Genomic DNA, 20,203 nt, shown 5'->3' with positions numbered 1-20,203 from the left:
CGAACATAAATGCTTTTTTTCCAAAGCACACAATAAATGAATAAGTGTGTCCATATTTGGAATTTGTAATTACTTCTAATATTACGTATAAGGAATTTTACAAAATGGAGAACTTAACTTCTGTTCTGCTTGGGTGAGCCAGGAAGCCGTCTTGCCTCATATAAATGGAGTGGCAGCTAGGCACTTCTGAAAGAAGAAACAAAATTTGTCAGAGAAAGGCAGGTGAGCAGAGCAGGACAGGCAGAAAGTACACAGAAAGAACAAAGAGAGCAAGAATCCCGACGATCGAGTCTGTCAGCACATGGAAAGCATGTTCGGCGGGGCCTCCAGAAAATGAAAGCTAAGTGTGTCACAGTGGAGGCTGACTCTCTTCAGTATGCAGGCCAACACAGTTCTACCAGCCCCACTTGGCTGAAGTTTGACAGTACCACACCAATGTGTTTAGGGGCACGTGGAGTTCATGTATGTATCCAGCCGCGTTCTGTGTGGCCATGGTGCTAACCTCAGAGAAAGGCTCGGCCATGGGTGACTTCACATTACTAAGAAAAGATAGACTAATTAAATGTCATAAATTATCTTGAGCCTTTTAAGGTCTTGAACTGTCTCCCTCAGATAACAGCATATCTGGCTCTTTGTTTTTATTAAGAATATAGATCACGTTCACAGTCAGTGAAGAAACAGTACACAATAAGCAGTTTCACAATGCCTGTGCTAAGAGGCTCCACCCACAGGGTCTAGGGGTCTGGAAAAGGAAACAGAAGTGGCTAGCTACAAAGCCTGACTCAATGCTGAGTCAGAACGGAACTAGATATGGCCCAGGAGACACAGGATTAAAATTCAAGTCCGTACTATTACGTAAGCTAAGTTTGGACAAACCTTTCTTTACCTGTGTTTCTAGAAAATACAGTGTTGAAAGATGCTCCCTGACAGCTCCCGGTACAGGGCAGATTCACTCAAAACCAGAGAGAGATGCACGGCAATCCAAAACATAAGGGCCTTCCCTTATTTTACCAGTTTCTTCTGAGTGAGGTTTTTATCCTCTTAAAGATCCTCAGAACAGAAAGTTTCTCATCCCCGAACTAAGTCCTACTCTTGAATGTGTAAACACTTGAGATCAAGTCAATTATAGCATTTGTATGTTTTACTGTTTTTTTTTCTTTTAGCAACATGAAAACCCCTAAATGTATACTACAAATGTTCTATTTAATACAAAACACCACCTTCTTCCCACTCCTTTCAATTAATATACCACCCTTAAGGAATAAATTGACAAGCGCTGTCTCTTCAGACCTATTCATCGACACACTCATTGTAACAATAGATAATCAGTATCCTTTGTTTGGCCCGGCTTTTCCCTTGGTCTAGAATTTTCCATTTTCAAAGTCAGTATTTTTTTCTTGTTCTGATGAAAAATGATAATTTTTTGGATCTAATGATTAATGTCAACAAATACATAAGCAATTTTTGACATAGAAATATTTTAACCCATATGGTTTAAATCTAAAACATTTTACCAGAAAGCCATAATTGTAATAACATTTTTAAAGTGTGGATTTGGTGGTACACATTATAATACCAGTATTCAAGAGGCTGAGGAAGAAAGATTGTGAGTTTGAGATCAGCCTCTGTCTCAAAAACAATGACAAGAAAACAAAACAGAAACAAGAACAAAACAAAACAAAGAAGCAAAAATTCAAGGAGGTCAGAGGCTGGGAGGGTAGGTCAGTCGTAGGATCCTTTTGCAGCGTGCACAAGACCCTAGGTTCAACCTTTAGCTTCAGCCAGACAAAATTAAATACTTGCATGAAGTGAAAGCACATAAGAAATAATAGCTTATGTGATGAAGATAGTGTGAATCTTACAAATGCACATTTTTCTACAACATGATTTATGCAGTTTATTATATAGTACATAACTCTTGGTCTGTGAAGTAAAGGAAAACCTTTTCCTGACAGGACTGATAATAGGCCAAACAGTTAGCAAGCCACTTTATCCCAACTTTAAACTAATGACTGAGCTTCACATTAATTTTTAATGGTGTTCTGATTTATTGCCAGGCATAACGTCCCTCAAAACAGCTGGGCCTGGAGGAGACAGTGTTAATGACGGCAGTCGGGGCAACAGCTGCTCAGAGGGAGAGTCTCGCTGTACTCATGTTGACACCACACCACGAAACACCCTAGCTGACCGCGGCACACCTGGAGCTCGGTTGTCCAAGCAGCTGGAGGCTTTGGAGGCAGCTAAAGGAAAAAGGCTCCATTCCATGTCGGTGTGGCTAAATGCACACTTTCTACCCCAGAGGGAGAGAAAACAGGGGCAAGGAGGACACACAGAAGGGTCCTTAGAGAGCGTGCTCTACCGTGCTGTACAGTTCGTGGGATCCAGCAGACACCACGTCAGAGACATTTGATGTACAGTTCGTCTCACTCTTCTGCATCTAGGAAGCAGCCGCTGCCCCTGGTGCTTCCCTTACGCTATAGCGCTCCTCAAAAATTCTAGCTCTTCACATATTTCAAACAGATTTTCCTAAAATTTGCACACAGTAAGGCCCAGGCCAGATCTTCATTACAGTTTTCAAAATACTAATGTGTGATTTACATTTCAAAGAAGAGAATGAGTAGCAATTTATGGAGAAAAATGTGCTTTTCCAATTCCTACCATTTACTATAAGAGAGCAAATAAAATTAACAACTAGGTTTTAAAAGCGAGCCCTTGGCTAGCATTTTGAAATCCAGTCTGCCCTTAAAATGGATGCCATTTATATAGTTCAGAGAAGCCAGAGAAAAATTAAATAAAAGACAGAGCTGGGAGGTTTATTCACATAGAATAACTAAAGTCATATTATTCTAAAGTGATACCAGTTAATTTATGACTATCAGAGTGGGTCAGACTCTAATCAAATTGTAGAAACATTTCCAACGTGATTATTCAATCACATGACTAGCATGGTGAATTAGGGCCGTAAACACTGCTCTGAAGTTCATCAGAGTAATGACTTGCCCAGAAAAATTACTGCTAATTAAATTGCCTGCTGCTTTCATTTCTACCTTATCTAATAATAATAATAAAAATAAAAAAAGTCCAACTGGTGCGATTTGGCATTACATTTGAACTTTTGCTAAATGCTCAACTAAGATCCAAACTGGCTAAGTGGTGACTTCAAAGGCAGACGTTGGTGACAGGGACGGAGGTGCGGCACAGCCTTCCAGCTACTTGTAGATGGAAGTTCAATGCGCTAGCAACAGCAGTGTGTAGGCTGACCTATGCAAGCATGCTAGGATGGCAGGAGGCTTACGCCCTGTCATCTGGCATCCGCCGGTTATCACTTTAGGATGACCCACCCGGCACAGTGATCGCCAACTACCACTTTGTCACCTAGTAGGCACAAATCATTTCATGGGAATGTGGCTTTGCATAGATTAGCTAACAGCTCTTTCTTCAACCTTCTCATCTGTAAAATGGGAGTGCTGCTGTTACTTTAAAAAGAATTGTTAAGAGGAGCATATGGAGAAGGTTGTATGTAATATTTTCCGTAGGACCTGCAGACAATAAGAATTTAGGATGTAATTACGTACTTCAGAATCTTGATTTCTGGTTCTTAAGTCCCATGAACTAGTTCATTTGTTGGTTACTAGTGAAGTTATTCTGGAATAGTCTCTGTAAATCTATTTCTTAATCTATGGTATCTAAAATATACTGATTGAAGAGTCATGAATTTATGATTAAGTCAGAATTTCCATCAGATGTTTTAAATACTCGAGTATCTATCTTTGAACTTCATTTTTCCCCCCAATATTAACCCTTGATGTTTGTTCTTAAATAACACTGGCCTATGAAGTTTAAAAGTCAGTTTATAAATTGGATTATATAAATTGAATTTAGGACAAAGGATTTTTATTGATGTAGAAACTTGTGGATCAAAGCGTTCTAAAACACGATATTAGTGCTGACCAAATCAGCTCACAGAAATCACAGCGCCTGTAATTTGTTACAGATGAGCTCTTGTGGTGATGAAAGCTGATCTAATATGCTGTAAAAATTCAAAGCAGCGAAGTGCTGCTGGCATCTCGAGGCTTCGATGCAAGGGTGGGGTAGGAACAAAGCACTCTAATTCCACTGCCAGGCTGGGGTAGGCTTCATGGAGTGTCACTACTAAAGGTATCAAATGAAAGTGATACATAAAGTATCGCTTCATATCAAGATACATGTGCAAGAAACTTCTAAAACAGCTGCTCTCTCCCTCTTTGCCTGACAAATGTACAGCTGTGCAGGAACAGACAGTACAGATCTGGGAAGCTTTACCGAAGGTTTGACCACAAAGTGCAGTTTTGAATTTGCACATGTAATATGCCAGGCACTCCTTTGATTTGCATATTTGCTGCTCAGTTGTACAAAATGAAAATTCTCTTTAGGGTATCATTTGTATAAGTTTCCAAAAGCTACATCAGGCCCAGACAGGAAAGATTTGTCACGATTGTCTAGGGCATTTTTAGTGGTTGCTGAAACTGCTTTGTTATCAAATAGTGTGTAAAACTGAGAATATCTCATATGACAAAATGAACCAGGAGGTGGGAAAGGGAGTCTCCTTTATGTTTGCTTCTGGCTGGAATCCTGCAGTAATAATCAGTGTACAACTTAATTATGGCTTCAAATGTTTTAAGGTAACTGAGAAAGCCTGGTGAACGAGGAGTGGCTCCGGACTGTGCCTTTGCTTTCATTTAAATTAGAATGCAAAAATTGCCTGATTGTATCCTTTAACTCCTTGTAGGAGTGATGTGACTAAATGAAGTCCACGTGGAACCATCCCTCCATTCATTCATTTTTGAAATAGGGTCTCATTCTGTCCTCTAGACTGACCCTGCCCAGTATTGGGCTCACAAGAATGAGCCACCATGCTAAGATCTGTTCAATACATTTGGAGAATGGGAGAAATTTTAAAATGATAAATATACAGAGCCAAAATGATATATTCGGTAAAAGATACATTTGAAAGTATAATGCATTTGTAAGTGTGTGTGTGTGTGTGTGTGTGTGTGTGTGTATTTCAATGCCAAACCTGGAAGATTTAACACTTTTTGTTAGTATTATTATTTAACAAATTTCTGAAAATCATTCTTTTAAATCCTGAGGTGTCTGGGGATAGACAGTGGTAGAGTTCTTGTCTTACGTGCAGGAAGTACATGGTTCAAGCCCAGGCACTAAACAGAAATATCCTGACATAAGTGATATTAACAACTTAGGACACCAACTTGACTCAAGAAAAGATGACGATTAGAACTTAATTCATACCTTTCAGCTCTCCAAATGTCATTTCACCGGTTTGGGTTTATTTGTCTCTTCTCACTTTACTTTAATATCACGTATCACATTAAAAAACCCAAAGGGAGTCCAGGACATAAATAACACAAGCCTCATGAAGACAGGTACAAATGTAAATACCCAAACACCCATGTTACTCTTTAACTCTGCTTTTACATTTGATGTGCAATGAATTTGGTACATAGTTAATTAAGAAAACTACATTTTATAGTTTCTTAAAAGACACAGTCATAAAAAAGATGTTTTTGCGCCCACAATGTACTGAGGTAATCTGCAAGTTATTGAGTCCAAAAGAAGTTCCAGCAGTGTTGTATCCAGATTCACATGAGAAAGAAGGCAAAGGAGGAGGAGTTTCGGCAGTGAGGCTTTGTGGACCTCCTGGTTCTCAGCCAGGAAGGTCCCCAACACAAGTCTGAAGAGGTGGTGAAAGGGATGGAGAGTTAGCTCAGTGGCAGCTGTTTAGTGTATTTTATGTTCTTGCAGAGAACCTAGGTTTGATTCCCAGCACCCAAGTGGGGGCTCACAACCATCTATCTATCGTTCCAATTTCAGGGTATCCAACACCCTCTTCTCCCCGGGTCCAAGGCTCATAGACATTCGTGGGAGCAAAATAGACATTTGTGGGAACAAAACGCTCATACACATAAAATAAAATAAATGCATCTTTAAGAAGAAAGGAACGGATTTGGCTATAGCTTAATGTTTAAGAAGGGAATGATGAATTTAGCATTGCTTCCCCCGTGCTTGGGATATTTCTATTTCAGCAAACTATGAGGGCAAATCTCAAACTAAACCTACACTGTCAGACTCTTCTCTAAAAAGAGGGAGAAGGCTACAAACGTTCCTAGCCATCACAGTGCTAGAAAAACCAAGAAAGGAAAGATGGAATGTTGCAGAGAGGTGAATTCAATATTTCAGAGACATAAAGGCAGCATAGTAACAAGCAACAGCCTATAATTCCCCTTCTGAAACTACAGACCTTTCTCATAAGTCCCTGAGATATTTTTGGACAGTATCACATACAAAACACAAGGAGGCCTAAATAGCTTATGACTATGCTGACCCCAGGATTCCATAAGTTTTACAGGTCTGTGGTTTTTATTAGCTAGACTCAAAAATAAAGTTCAAGTGGCAGAAGGCACAAGCTTCATGATGATTTGGGATATCTATTGGATATTGCCATTGTCTGGCACTTCACTCGCGACTAAAAGTAAATATGAGAACCAACGCCATTAGCTGACCAGTGATTCACAACAGCGCTCTGCAGTGAAAATTTGATACTGAGTATCCAGTCTGTTCTGAATTTGTTTCCTGTTGGACTCCGTATGATTTGAAAGGAAAGTATCTATGACAGACTTTTTCCTCTTGGTTTCGTCTTTCCTGGGATTCTTACCATATTCGAATAATTTGTTCAGCTTGCTTCCAACAACGAAAAAAAAGGGAAACTAGTAACGGATTTTGCCTGAGTTATGTCAGACACAGCATACTGGATTTATATGTGCTGACTTCAGTAGACTGTCTCATACACTTCATCTTATTCTCTAGCCCAAGTATGAGTTTATGGCACCTTTTTAAAGGACTCATAATCTCTGAAAATTCTACAGAAATTATGACAAAAAGTCATGCCAGTGAATGTCTTGCATTATAGTCTGGTCCTGTACCACGTGCCAGACCTGTTGTTAGGCACTTCTCAAACATGAGCATGTTTAATCTTTACAAATCACTAGGCTCACTTTGCAGGTAGGTAAACTGAGAGCGAAAAGGGACCACAAAGCTCACTTCACGTGATACCAATGGTGAACAGACATCAGGCCCAGGAGGTGGTATTTTCTCCAATACCACATCAACTGCATGGTTTTACCACTTAATGCTGGACATATATAAAACACAGAGCGGGTAGACAAAGCAATAAATTCTTAGAGCTCATACGCAAAGAGGAGCCAGATAGAAAGAGTTCAAAAATCAAAGTTAAAAGAGGCCTGTTAAATAATCAGAACCATAGGATTGCTGGTTTTTCAGTTCTATTTTGCTTTTTGATTATTTTTACTATGTATTTGAATTTCCTGCCCTCATGAGATGTACCTGCACCGGGCACCACCGAAAGCAGTTCAATAGAAACGTACACACACAGTGAAAACAGTAGGCATCTATTTAACCCAACACAGATTGTTTAAACATTATTTCAAGTTATTTGCATTTTACCCAGATGAAAATATTTATGAAGCACATTTCTCCTCTTAGCTAGCTAACTTCTTTTAGTATGGAAATAGTTGAGTTACAAAACATTTGATAAGAATATTTAAAATTCAAAAACTTACACTCAAGTGTACAAATTTGCACACGCAAACACACACACACTGTTTTGAAAGCAAGGTAATCTTTTGCATCTTTTGTTCACATTCGCTGAACACACACAACCAAACACAGAGATGTAGCCAATGGTCTTTAAGCTGTTTCATTCCAGTTATAAAAACAGTTATATGTTCATTTCACCCACTGATGGTAAGCAACTTAAAGCCTAAATGTCCTGGTTGTTTTGTTTGAAAAATAAACCATAAATTACACACTATAAAAGTGCATTCCACCCCTGTCCGGGTCTCTTTTCCAGGCTAGTACAACTGACAATCACATGATTCTCCCATCCCCCTTTCCTGCCTGTAAAACCTGAGTTACACAAACGCATATTTTGTGTTGGCTGAGATGACATATTTGAATGGAATTCAGACCACAGTTCCTGTTTACGTTTCTGACCTGAGAATGTTGCCTTCTCTTTCTACATACATTAGGGACTCTGGAAGGCCATAAACGGAGTCAGGTTACACCCAGGCGGGACCAATGGGCATTAATCATTACTTCCAGTCAACTGGCCAAAGCAGCAGCTGATGGAACACTACACCCCCCAGCTCTGTGTAAATGACATTCCAGAGAGCCAGGCTATGTGTGTGCTTGTGGATGTGTGTGTGTTTCCTTTCAGTCTCCGTTTTATGAATGAAACTCCAGGCTCTGTGGAGTCCATTCATGGAAAAGAAATGCTTACAAGGCTCTGCCCCTAGGGATCAATCAGTCATGGGTAAAACTGATATGATTGGTTTAAGACAGCCTTCAGCCTTCCATTACTGACTTAAAATGCAGTCCCTGTCCATTTGACCTGTGTTAATGCAGAAAGAGTAAATCCAGACTGCAGTCTCAATTCTCAAATCAAATCACTCGCCAAGGCCACTTACAGTAACTGTGGATTCAGAGTGTATTGAAGCATTTCTTAGAAAAACTGATAGCATACACCAGTATCGTGGTTTGGGAGAGTTGCTAATTTAACCAGAATCAAATGGGGAAAAAACCCACACAAGGCAGGCAAGGCCATTAAAAGCAGAGTCAAATGGTGAGGCCGATCCATGACAACTATTATAATAATGAGATCAATTAGGTAAATACCACTGTCACTTTTCACAATTGCAGCACCTGGAGCATCAGACTACTTTTCCCTAAACACTGGGTTGAGTGAAAGAAAGTTATCTTTGGATGCTAGGGCAACAGATGGGAGGTTAACGTCTTCCAAAGAATCAATAGCTCCCAAGTGCTTCTCGGCTTTCATTTCTGTAAGCAACAGCATTAAAAGTTAGGAGAGAGGGAAAACAAGCCACAGTATTCAATGAAAATAAACGTGGCCTTACTTAAGTAACGATGCTTCCTATCGAACAGAGCTCTGCCTTTGGGAGTGTCACATCTCAGGTACAAAAACCCAGAGCTTATAAAACCGTAGTCACAGGTGCACTAGAGATTGCAAAAAATGGCAGCGTTCAAAATCATCTAGTCTGAGTAATCATGGGGAAGAGCTGGAAAGGCCTGGTGCTAACCAAGCAGAGTTGCGTGCTTTGTTAGCCAGCTGCAACTTGGGCTTTTCCTGTTGAGGGAAGAGAGCGTGTTTGTCTTCGGGTGACTTGAAGCCACGTGGGAACATATTCGCAGTCAACAGACCCTGTGCACACACCTGAGCAAATTGTTAGGGAAGCAACGCCAGGCCTGGAGAGGGCACAGGAAGTCTGAAGCAGGGCGGGCTGTTTCAAATCTGTTCCTACTGGGGCCTTATGACAGCTCAGCATTTAACTAACAGCCGCTAACATCAGGCAAGCCAAATGCTGGAAATCAACACTGCAGCCTTATCTTGGAGCCTCAAATTTTAAATAATTGAAGAAGGCACGTGGGAAGATGATTGATAACCACCATATGGAACGCTGCTAATGAATAAATACACACATTTTAAGTGGTATACTTTTTTGGTTTTTGGTTTTGTTTTGCTTGTTTTTTGTTTGTTTGTTTATTTGTTTGTTTTAAAGAAGAAGTCTCACTATGTAATCCTGATGGCCTTGAGCTTCTTTTATAGACCAGGCTGGCCTCAACCTCCTGGATCTCTGCTTGCTTTTGCCTCCAGAGTGCTGGAACTAAAGGCATGTGCCACCAGAGAGAGCATTATTTCATATTTTTAAGAATGTAATGTTGAATTTAATGCTGAATAACCCCCATAACTCCAAACATTTAAAACCTGATTAATAGAGTTCATGGGATACAGCCTAACAGCTATTTGGAGAAGGACATTAAAATATTTGCAAGTTGATTCAAGATTTGGGTTCAGTTCTTAATACTGAAACACAGTCGACCTACCTAACTTTAATTTTTTGATGGTGCAAGAGAACATGCGTTCAGTAGGAGCTGTAACTCAAAATTTGAATGCTGATCATTTCCCGGGTTGGAGATAAATGGTTGGATCCTTTCCTGAGACTCTGGGCAGTGGTCATGAACTGCAGCTCCTTGTCAGTCACAGGCGCACAGAGATAGGCAAACTGTAATACTGCTCTTCAGCAGTATTGCTGTAGAAGTTTAACACATTAAACATGCTTTACCTGTATTTTCCTTCTAAATGTGGTGAACAGTGTAATTTCATTACAAATGAAGGAACCTCCATAATTCTTTAAAGAGTTAAAAAGTTCTGGATACTGTGGCTTTTCCTATTTTAAGTGTTCCATTCTTCCAATGAGAAAGTGAACTGAGATAATCATGCAGCTGACCAGAGAAGGTGTTCATCAGGAAGGATGTGGTGACTGTCATAGCAGAGAAACATACCCCAGCTCTTCGCCCACTTAACTGTCCAAATGGAATCCCAATTCTCATTAGGATTTTAGAATAACAAAAAGTGGAAAAATAGTGTCTTCAGAATGACATCACTGAGTTGCTAATGGAATAAGAATATATGTCTCCTTCTGTAAGTTCATAATAAGTTGTTTTTTAAAGATAGTATATTCGAGTGTTATGGGTGGAAGACACAAGTGCCCTATGGACCCAGTATTGAAGATTTAGTCTCCTGCTGTTAGTGTTGTTTCAGAGGTGGTGGAAATTAGGAATTGGAGGAAGTCTCAGCTACTTCTCAGTCTCCAGAGAAAAAACGGGGAAGGTTTTATTGGGTCTCCTGCCTCCCCCAATCTCTTTGTGGTTGTTGTGGGCCATGAGCATCACAGCTTCCTCTTCCTCCTCTCCCATACTTCCCCTCTGAGATGATGCTTTATTTCACCAAGAGGCAGCACTGCCAAGGACTATGGACTGAGATCCCTAGAGGCTTGAACCAAAATAAACCCTTCCTCCTCTTCAGTTGTTTGTGTGAGGCTTGCTGCCACTGATGACAGAGTTCTAGGGTAGTGTTAAAGTGGGTACAGATGATAGTAGTCACGTTTGAAGATGCACTATGAGTAGTTTTAACCTTCTTAATTTACTGTTTTTTTTTTTTCCCTCCTTTGGCAATTTATGTATAATCAATGGATTAAGTTGCTGACAATTCATCTCCAAAGACATAAAAGAAGGCTTTGTACGTCTGCAGAAATGAAAAAAAGAAAAAAAAAAAGGTACATTGTTCTTACTGCCAAACCTAATTTCTCATCCTTAAGATTCAATGTAAAACTGGGCTCTGTGGGTGAAAGCCCAAGCCTCGCTCACTCCGGGCAGTTAGGACTCGCTTTACTGCTGTCCATCCGAACGCTTCGGATCACATCTACTAGCACAGGACCGTGCTCAGGACATAAGAATTCACTTCTCGCCCCATTTCAGAAATTGAAGAGGGCTCAGAGCTCTTTGTTAAGGCGTCAGAGGCCCACCAGACACAAGTCATCATTTCCCATTTCTCTGCGTACACATTATATTTTTTACTAGCTAACAGCAGAAAGTAAGTCTTTGCATTTTTCTAAGGTCATAAAATACGTGGAAAACCTGAGGTTGCTGAGGTGAAGAACAGATTGGTTTGGAATGAATGAAAGAAGGGACACGGTACTCTTTCTTGTGTCTGTTTCAGCTACTGCGGGACCTGCAAAGCTTGCTCGTGTAGAGTGGTCACAGCTGACAGAAGTTTCAAGTGTTCTGGTTCAACTGTATGCCTCAGGTATGAGGATAGGGAAATAACACAGTGAAGTCTGCTAAGAAGGCTCAAAGTCAACTCTCATTCAAAGGCCATGTAGCTATTGGGCTACTAATGTGCTTGTCTTTCTTCTTATTATGAAGATTTTGCCAGAAGAACTTTACAATGAGTTAATAACCTTTGATAAATCTTTGATAAATTCATTTTTTTCTAATACTGGTTTTTACTTTATGTGTACGGAGCTTTGCCTGCATGTATGCTCACCTACCATTTGTGCACCTGGTGTCAGCGGAGGTCAGGAAACAGCACTGGCGCCCCTAGCAGTGGAGTTATAGGCATTCGTGAACTGCCATGTAGGGTCTGGGGACCAAATCCAGGTCTTCTGCAAGAGGAGTGAGCATTCTCAACTGGTGATCTCTCCAGCCCCAGAGAAACAGTGTTTAAAAATGTTTGGGGAGCTAGGCAAGGTGGCACACGCCTTTAGTCCCGGCATTCAGGAGAAGTGTATCTCCAAGTTCAGGGACTTCTCTGGCTACATATTGAATTCCAAACCAGGCAGGGCTACACTGTGAGGCCCAGTCTCAAAAAAGTTTGAGATAAATTTGTTAGAGGGGGAAAAAAAAGTAAGAAAGAGACAAAAAAGGACATATAGCATAATCTTAAAGGATTTGAGGTCTGATAATCTGCTATGTGCTCCAGAGGCTGAGATAAAAGGATTGTGAGAAATTCAAGGTTAACTTTCTCCACACAGTGACGAACAGGCCAACTGGGGTTACAAAAGCAAGACAGTTTCAAAAATAAAGAGGTAAAATCCGTGCCTCACTGGCATTCTTCAGTGACACAAACAGTTATGGAAATGGACAAACGAGCTCATTAAAGTGTGGGGGGGCACCTAGGTGAACTGTTCTATACTTTCCAAATGAGGCACGTCAGGCATCCTAACTGCGGGTGGTCACTTGGCCAATGAGTGCTGTGTACACACTGAATCTCAGAAGCAACTAACCAACAAAGACTGTGTGGTGCTTCACAAAGCAGTATCCAGCTAGTGAAGAGAAACAATTAACAGAGCAGACATACTACCTCAACTTTCCAACATAGTATCATGATGCGACTATGCTACAATGAATGGCTGAACAAACTGGCTTTGTACTGTCCAGTTCTTTTCTCTCCTGTATATTCTGATCCAAGGTTTTCCCCCCCTTTTCATCCCTTGAATAAAGATTTCTACTCTAATAACATAATATTTTGAATTTTTTATCTTAAATATTCGGCAGTTGAAATTGCATTCCTGTAATTATAATTATAACTAATAGGCCTTCCATTTCCCATGTCATAATTAATGTCAGGTTTTATTAGAGCACAATCATGCTGTCTTTTCTCTTTCAAGACATCTTTTATTGTCACAACATTTATAGTACATTGAATTAAGCAATAAAGTACCCTGGAATTCCTCTGAAATGATAACTTTAGAGTACAGATTCTAGATTAACTCACTTAGAAAAGCATTTTTGTATTGTTTTGAAATCACACATAAAGTACTTCCTGATGTGCTACTGGTTCAAAACCAATAAGAAAAAAAGGGAGCAGTGAATTCATGATACACAGATTTGTGCTCCTGACCGGTTGTTTGAAGATGCTCTCAGGTAAGCTGAGCTGAGAACAAACCCAATGTCCAGAGGTCATCCTTTCAGGTTACAGTGTGTGACATATCCAAAGGGCCAACTTCATAGCAGCAAAATGTATTCTGATACCAGCAGATTTTCTAAATCATATCCCAAAGCTCTACCTTTTAAATCACACCCAGACTTTCAGTCTTTACCATTTAACTATTCAAATACAGCTGAATCCTACAGGCAGAACTGAAATTAGGGTTAAGAAGTATGTCATGTTAAAGCAATTACAATTAGGGCATACCATAAAATCAATAGCTCTCAAACATAGCATGGTATCTTGCAAGCCAGTTGAAGACATATGGCACACTTAGAAAAGACACCCACACTTTTAAGATAGGATGCTAGACAGTTGCCTCAAATTTTTTAGTGGCAAAAGGTGTGCTTCTGAGGCACACACAGTGACTGACTCTAACATTCACACTATATTTGGCCCATAGGCAATGCAGTTGACTCTTACAAATCCACCCCTTAAATTTTTGTCTTATTAGAATCCTGCAATCTCTTCCTGATTGGCTCACATAGTATAAGTGCCTAATTTCATGCTACAAATGCATGTGTTTGCAATATAAACACAAGAAGATACATGTGGAACAAATCAGAGAATCACAAAAAGATTTCATGTTACTCTTTTTGGGGGCATTATGTATTTAAAAACAGTAAAAACAGAAAATTTTCAGCATATTATACAAATCCCACTGGTTGACTACTTGTATTAATTTGTACAATTTCCATCTGTAGTTTCTTTAAATCACTGATGAATTAAACTGTGCTGCAGCCACTGAAAACGGCTAGAGATAAGCATAGCAGCAGTTGAAAGAATTTGAAATTCATAGAGACAAATGCTTCCTACCACAGTAAAGTCCATGGGTTTTCAAGGTATTTAATTATGGAGATGCGAGAGCAGATATCAAGAGGCTCTGGACTCAAAATCACTAGGAAAAATGTCAAGAAAGTTCCCAAGATGCAGGCCCTCATTCAGCATACTTATTTATTTTTCTAACTTGTAAGTCGTCAATTAAATTGATACATTCTCTTCTTTGAAAACAACCCAGAAGTCCCGGTCAAACTTAGCTTTTAAGGAAACCTCTAAAAACTAGCCGTGGAACAGGTTGGAACGAAGGCTTCTGCAGAGACTAGCCCACCCACCTCCCCCGCCCTCCACCCAGTGCTGCCCCAGACCAACAAGGCCTGACACAATCTTAAGGATGGCTCCTTCTGTCCCACACTCTCTTCCCTCTAGACCTAGGTGGACGCACAAACAGATGTTCTGTCCTCCAGAAACCAAGCCTGGAAGACTCTTCTCAGGCCCTAGGAGAGTCAGCAGGACAGGAAATTCAGGGTTGTTGGGAGATTACTGTGTTTTCACAATTTTGAGGCACACTTTAGAGTAGCCAAAGCCCTTTGTCCTATACCTTCTTGTCTGTGAGGATGGCTCCAGTGGGAGAGCCTCTAAGACCCAGGGCTCCCTGGAGCTGAGCTCTAAGAGACCTTCACAGTAAAGCAGGTTTTATTCGACTTAAAACCTGGAAGCAGCTCTCTGGCCCCTAAGCAGAACTGGGCAGTTGTTACAATAGTTCTTTCATAAAGGATGCCCATTCACTTGATCCAGATGGAAGGAAATTGGATTGCACTCAAGTATATCCACATTCAAAATCAGCGGTGGGCCTAGCTACAATAATGTTAGGACTAAAAATTTACAGGTGTGAGGTATCCTCCTTATAAACATTACCTTTTACTTCACACAGGTTTTCAAAATACCTGAAGTATAAAAAGCTTATGTCCTAATTTCACAAATTTATAGCGGGAAAAGTGAGTTTTTTGAGTTTCAAACCTAAATGTTGGCAAAACTAGGTAGTAACATTTGGAATCAATTTGAAGCATCCTTACCTTCAGGAAGACCCTTTCCTTTGACAGATGATATGTAGTAGAATTTTCCAGCACTCTGAGACAAAGCTAAACTCTATGAAAGAAGCTGAATCTGCATTTTTCTCCATCCCCTTTCTATTGTGTAAGATTTTTTACTTTAGGACTGCTGGAATTCTTGACACAAATAATTGTTTTAACTTACCAAGTGAAAATGTCCACCATAAAACACTATTGCCTTGCCAGCATTGTTTCTAAATAATATTACCATAGCAAAATAGAAAAGGAAAAAAGAACAGGATCAAGGAAAAAAAATAGAATTTTCTGCTATAGGTTGAATAAGTGCAATTTTATAAATTGTACTTTCTTTGAACTGGTTTAATTTTCAGACACCATTTTTTGGTCATCATCTCATGGCAGTCATTTGATAACCCATGCCCTCAAATGTAGAAAGTTCCAAAAACAGGATAAAATGAAAATAATCCCACTCACACATTAATGGTCAGAAGCCACCCAGCCTGACAACACTAATCAAATCAACAGGAGAGGTGAAAAAAGATGATTTACACATAATTCCATCAAAGGATGAGCCTACCTGAATCATATGCAAAATCTCTGGGCTCCTGTTTGATCATCAAAGGAGGGGGGAAGCTTTGGCTGGCTGCACTGCCAACCATGGTGTTATGTTCATAGACTGGGTCGTGGTACTCCTGCTTAAAGCCTTGTGGTGGGAAGGGGATGTTTGGCTCAGACATCTGGCGTTGGTACATGGGACGCCCTTCCCTTGGCATTGTCGGCAAAGGAGGAAAAGAATTACAGGGTTCAGAAAGCTGGCGGCGAAATCTGGAGAAGAGAGTGTGTTTCAGATGAAATGGTAACACAAAATTGTCTTTAAAGAACAGATATAATAGTTTAATGCCAAGCGGCCCAACGTGAACAGATTTAATGAACCTCAGATCTCTCTTTCTCAGAAGAGTAGCGCTACGATTTAAAAACCACATGATGACGTATGCTCCCTTTAATCCACCCAGTGCAAACAATCCAGCATATCATGCAATTAAAGGTGTACTGCCAGTAGCGGGAAAATGAGCTGTTTTGAATTAAGATGAACCCTAACAGCTAAAATGACCAATTTCAAGCTAATTGGATCATTTACATAACTTCTGCAAAAAGGATTCTCAAATAATGAAACACGGGAAAACACAGGGAAAAACAGAACCTGATCTCAAATGGCATTCTTTCTCTTTAAATTCTGTCACCAAACTAATCAACAGCTGCACAAAAGAGAGCAGCCAAACAAAAACCTACTTATTGTCTCTCCTTCCATAACCATCAGCGATGCAGGAAACGCTAGAGAACGGAATCTCTTCTCAAATCAGCAGCCCCTTAAACTCTTCAATGAACAATGTGTTCTTGTAAGATATGAATCTTGGCATTATGGGGGCTTATATTTCTCTTTTTTAAACACTCTTTCTCTGTCCTGTCAGACAAAGAAGGCCATACTGGTTCCTAAGAGCTCCCAACCGTTGCGTACATTCAGAGCTGACGCCCAAAGGTGAAGATAACACATACAGTTGCACAGGTCTAGAGCGAACCAGCCTGGGAGGGCATTAGGTAGTTCTAAGGCCTGGGCAGAGACCTGGGTGTGATGCTTCTTCTTTCTTGGTAAAGATGGGCTGAATACGTAACCGCTCTGGTCTGTGTATCCCATCCTTAGCATCATTGACCAACCACAAAGATGTGGACTGATTAAAGATTTAACAGTACTCTAAAAATGCCCTAGGAATGCTTAAAAATAACCTCTAAACTTTATCCATGAGCAAATATTAACCTATTAACAACCCCCCCCAACTAAAAGCATTCCTGAGACTTTAATTTTGAAAGTTAGCATTTAATTTTAGTAATGTTAAATGAAAATAAGGCAAATGAATGGCAAAGCAAACGCCATGCCAGGGCTTAACTCTAGGTGTACCAGCTGCCATGCAAAAAAAAAAGGAAATTCCACTTACACCTGCACAAAATAAACTTAGAAACTCAGCTATTGTGAAACAGCTAGGCTGGCTGGCACTGCATTCATTCCCCTTCTCTTGCTTATTTCATTAGCCAAAAAAAGAAACAGAAATTATCATTAAGAACTGTCAAGGAGTGAATCAGAAAATCGTAACTTGAAGATAAAATGGGAAGCTGGCTCCTTTCTGAAGCCTTAAAAGGAAGCTAATAACGCTGGCACGGAGGCCTTTGTGGGGAAGCAAACCATTTGCTTTCAAGAGTCAGCCTGGATCATAGTTGTTCTTGCTGGAGGCTGTGGCTGTATCAGTGATGTAGGGCTTGGGTGTCATTCTGGTGAGCCACTGACCAATGGGAAAGAAAAAGTGACAGAGGAAAAAAACCTGGTGGCTGAGGACATCAGGCAAAGGCTCTAGCAGGTAAAGAGGTTCAATGTATACACACTGGGGACACCGCTGAGGAAAATAGACAGGTCTCTTGCACAGTGGGTTCAAGAAGAAGTGCCAAGGGGCTGGCCTGGGGTATGCAGTGAGGCCAAGGAAAGGAAGCAGAGTTCGGGCCAGCTGGCTGTAAACCGTTCCCAGAGTGAGGTGGGGTGCCTGGGCTGGAGGGGGCTATCTGGGGAAGGGATCTGTTCCCAGAGCCAATTTGCCATTTATATCCAAGGGACTGCCATTTGTTGGCCAGAGCCCTCTAAGAAATCCTCATCAGAAACATACGGCTTCAGAGATTTTCCCGGGATTGGCCAGCTGGTACCAACCTCAAAGCTCAGCTGGGGGGCAGTGGGAAAAGACCCCGAGCTCCCCTCTTACAGTTCCGGGCCGGCTGTTCTCAGTCTCAAGTATTTGACTTCAAGTTGAGATACCAAAATGGATTTGGCTAAAGCCCTCCAGTGAGGTCATCTAAAACTAAGCACACTACCTACTCAGCAGTCACCTTGCCTGAGAAATGAGCAGCCTGCACAGAGAGCAGACAGGCTAACCTATAATTCAGAGCTCAAGTGAACTACAGGACACATGGCGATGATAAATTCCGGCGAGTCTTCAGAAGTGGACAAAAGCAACTTTGAGAGTGCTTTGTCTTTTTGGGTCTCGCTCATGTGCTTCTGTTTAATGGCCCACCCTGCCGTAGGCGGTCTTCCTTCTGTATTTACAGAGCTGTTTAGACATATGCGCATCGCATTTCACTCTAAATACATCTCAGGTCTATGGGGTGAAAAAGTAAATAGGAGACATTTTAGTAACTAAAGAACGGGAAGGCCAGGTCCTGGGAGCAGAGAGAGGACATGGCTTTGTTTCACCTGGGAAACTGTGATTTCATCCTGTTCCTCAGAGCAAGGAGACTGAGGTGTGCAGTGGTTCTCTGTACATCCAGCTTTGCCTGTGGTATGCCTGCTTCCTCTGCTGACTAGGAGTCCTTCAATCGGCTATTTTACAGTGATGGATCTCAGCCAGTTATGGTGGTAGTCCATGGGAAAAAATTTGGGATTTGGGGGGATCCAACTTTAGTTTGGGGGTACAATATAATGTAACCTTATAGTAAGAATGTAATTATACAACTTTTCAACTAAAAGGCAGATTTAAAACAAAATAGAAACCCCGAGCTCCAAATTCCCTAACAACTTTCGTCCTCCTTGTGTTCTTGGAAGCATCTAATGCAGCCTACAATGGTGTGTGATGATCACTTCCGTCCAGCTAAGGTTGTCTTCTCCCATGGAGGCTATTATTATAGAGTTTCCAGCACAGCACTGGTAACGGGTAACAGAGCAGAAGGGACAAACTTAGCTGGACAGAGCGAGCCCGTGTTCTAAGGCACAGAGAGAAGCAGAGCTTCCTCCGCAATTATACTGAGACTTGGGCATTCTCCTCCCTAAGTGTCAACAATCCCCTGTTACAGCCCTCTCACTGGTCCCCACACTCCTCTTCTTGCCTTGTTTTTTTCTAAGTAACACTTACCTGGCCAGCTATTTCTCTAAAGCATATTCTTAATGCCCATAGTCCTGGCTCTACTGACATTAAATAGTCATTGAAAAGGAGAGCAAATAGATTAACCAAATAAGTTATACTCTGTAAGACTAAGTATTTCTGTAAGACTAAGCCATTTGATGTAAAGTAACAAACCTAGTTTTATAGGCCACCTAGTAAAGTCTCATGACTCCTAACTTCGCAGAACTAGTGCACACATGCATGAGCTGAACCGAAGTGAAGCAATTTAAGAGAAGTTAAGGAGAACTGTTCAAATGTCAGGCTACAGATTAATTTTCCATCTTATCAGACAACTTGCATGTTTAAAAGAGAATTTTTTTTGCAAATTATCTTCTCCATAAATTATTTTTAGTATAGATAGAATAAGCTTTTGCTGAAACTATTGTACAGGTGTTCAAAATCATTATGTTTACCTTAAACACTTGCGCTCTTCAGAACAGCCATGAGGGCTGAAGCTGGTGGAGGTTTCTGTTTTGTCGAGGCGGGTATCTGCAGCTTACCTGTGGTCCATGGGGTAGGTGCTGTCTGGTATAGACTGAGAAGGAGGGAGGTGAGCTGGGAAGGCCCGGTCAGGTTTCGGAGTATGAGTGGTGTTTGGAGATGCATGATGCAGCGGAGAGACAGGGGTACTGGATGGTGTCGGGGGGTTGGAGGGCCTCATTCCCATGTGTGGCTTTTGATCATAGGCACTACCAGAGAACAAAAGAGAGTGTGGGCAGTGCTGGAGCAATTAGGAAGATTCCCGTCCTACGAGAGACGACCTGTCTCAGACGTAAGTGATGAGGAAACCAAACGCTTTTGGATTTTGATTTTTAGTTCTAGAATTTATAAATTTATAAACAGAAAATAGAGTTTCAAGTTCTAAAATGACATGAATATTTGTAACGTAAGTTTTCAGGACACAGACGACTTATTTAAGGAAGACTGCTTTGAGATCGCCATCACCTCCATCTGTTCTC

The 20,203-nt window shown here is 40.8% G+C and overlaps 1 protein-coding gene across 4 annotated transcripts in view; it reads right to left on the bottom strand.

Moving 5' to 3' along the window:
• Nucleotides 1-20,203, bottom strand: part of Etv1 (ETS variant transcription factor 1) — an 87,179-nt gene that overhangs the window by 17,465 nt on the left and 49,511 nt on the right. For all 4 annotated transcript variants that reach the window (XM_060367327.1, XM_060367330.1, XM_060367324.1 and 1 more), the window contains 3 exons: nt 19,745-19,933; nt 15,848-16,095; nt 120-186 (listed from right to left, as the gene is read on the bottom strand). In XM_060367327.1, coding sequence (XP_060223310.1) covers nt 120-186; nt 15,848-16,095; nt 19,745-19,933 — 504 coding nt within the window. The remainder of the gene's footprint in view (nt 1-119; nt 187-15,847; nt 16,096-19,744; nt 19,934-20,203) is intronic.

This window comes from Meriones unguiculatus, chromosome 1 (genome assembly GCF_030254825.1).
Source record: "Meriones unguiculatus strain TT.TT164.6M chromosome 1, Bangor_MerUng_6.1, whole genome shotgun sequence".
Classification (NCBI taxonomy): Eukaryota; Metazoa; Chordata; class Mammalia; order Rodentia; family Muridae; genus Meriones; species Meriones unguiculatus.
Note: the sequence above shows the minus strand (reverse complement) of the source record. Positions and strands in the feature narration are given on the sequence as shown.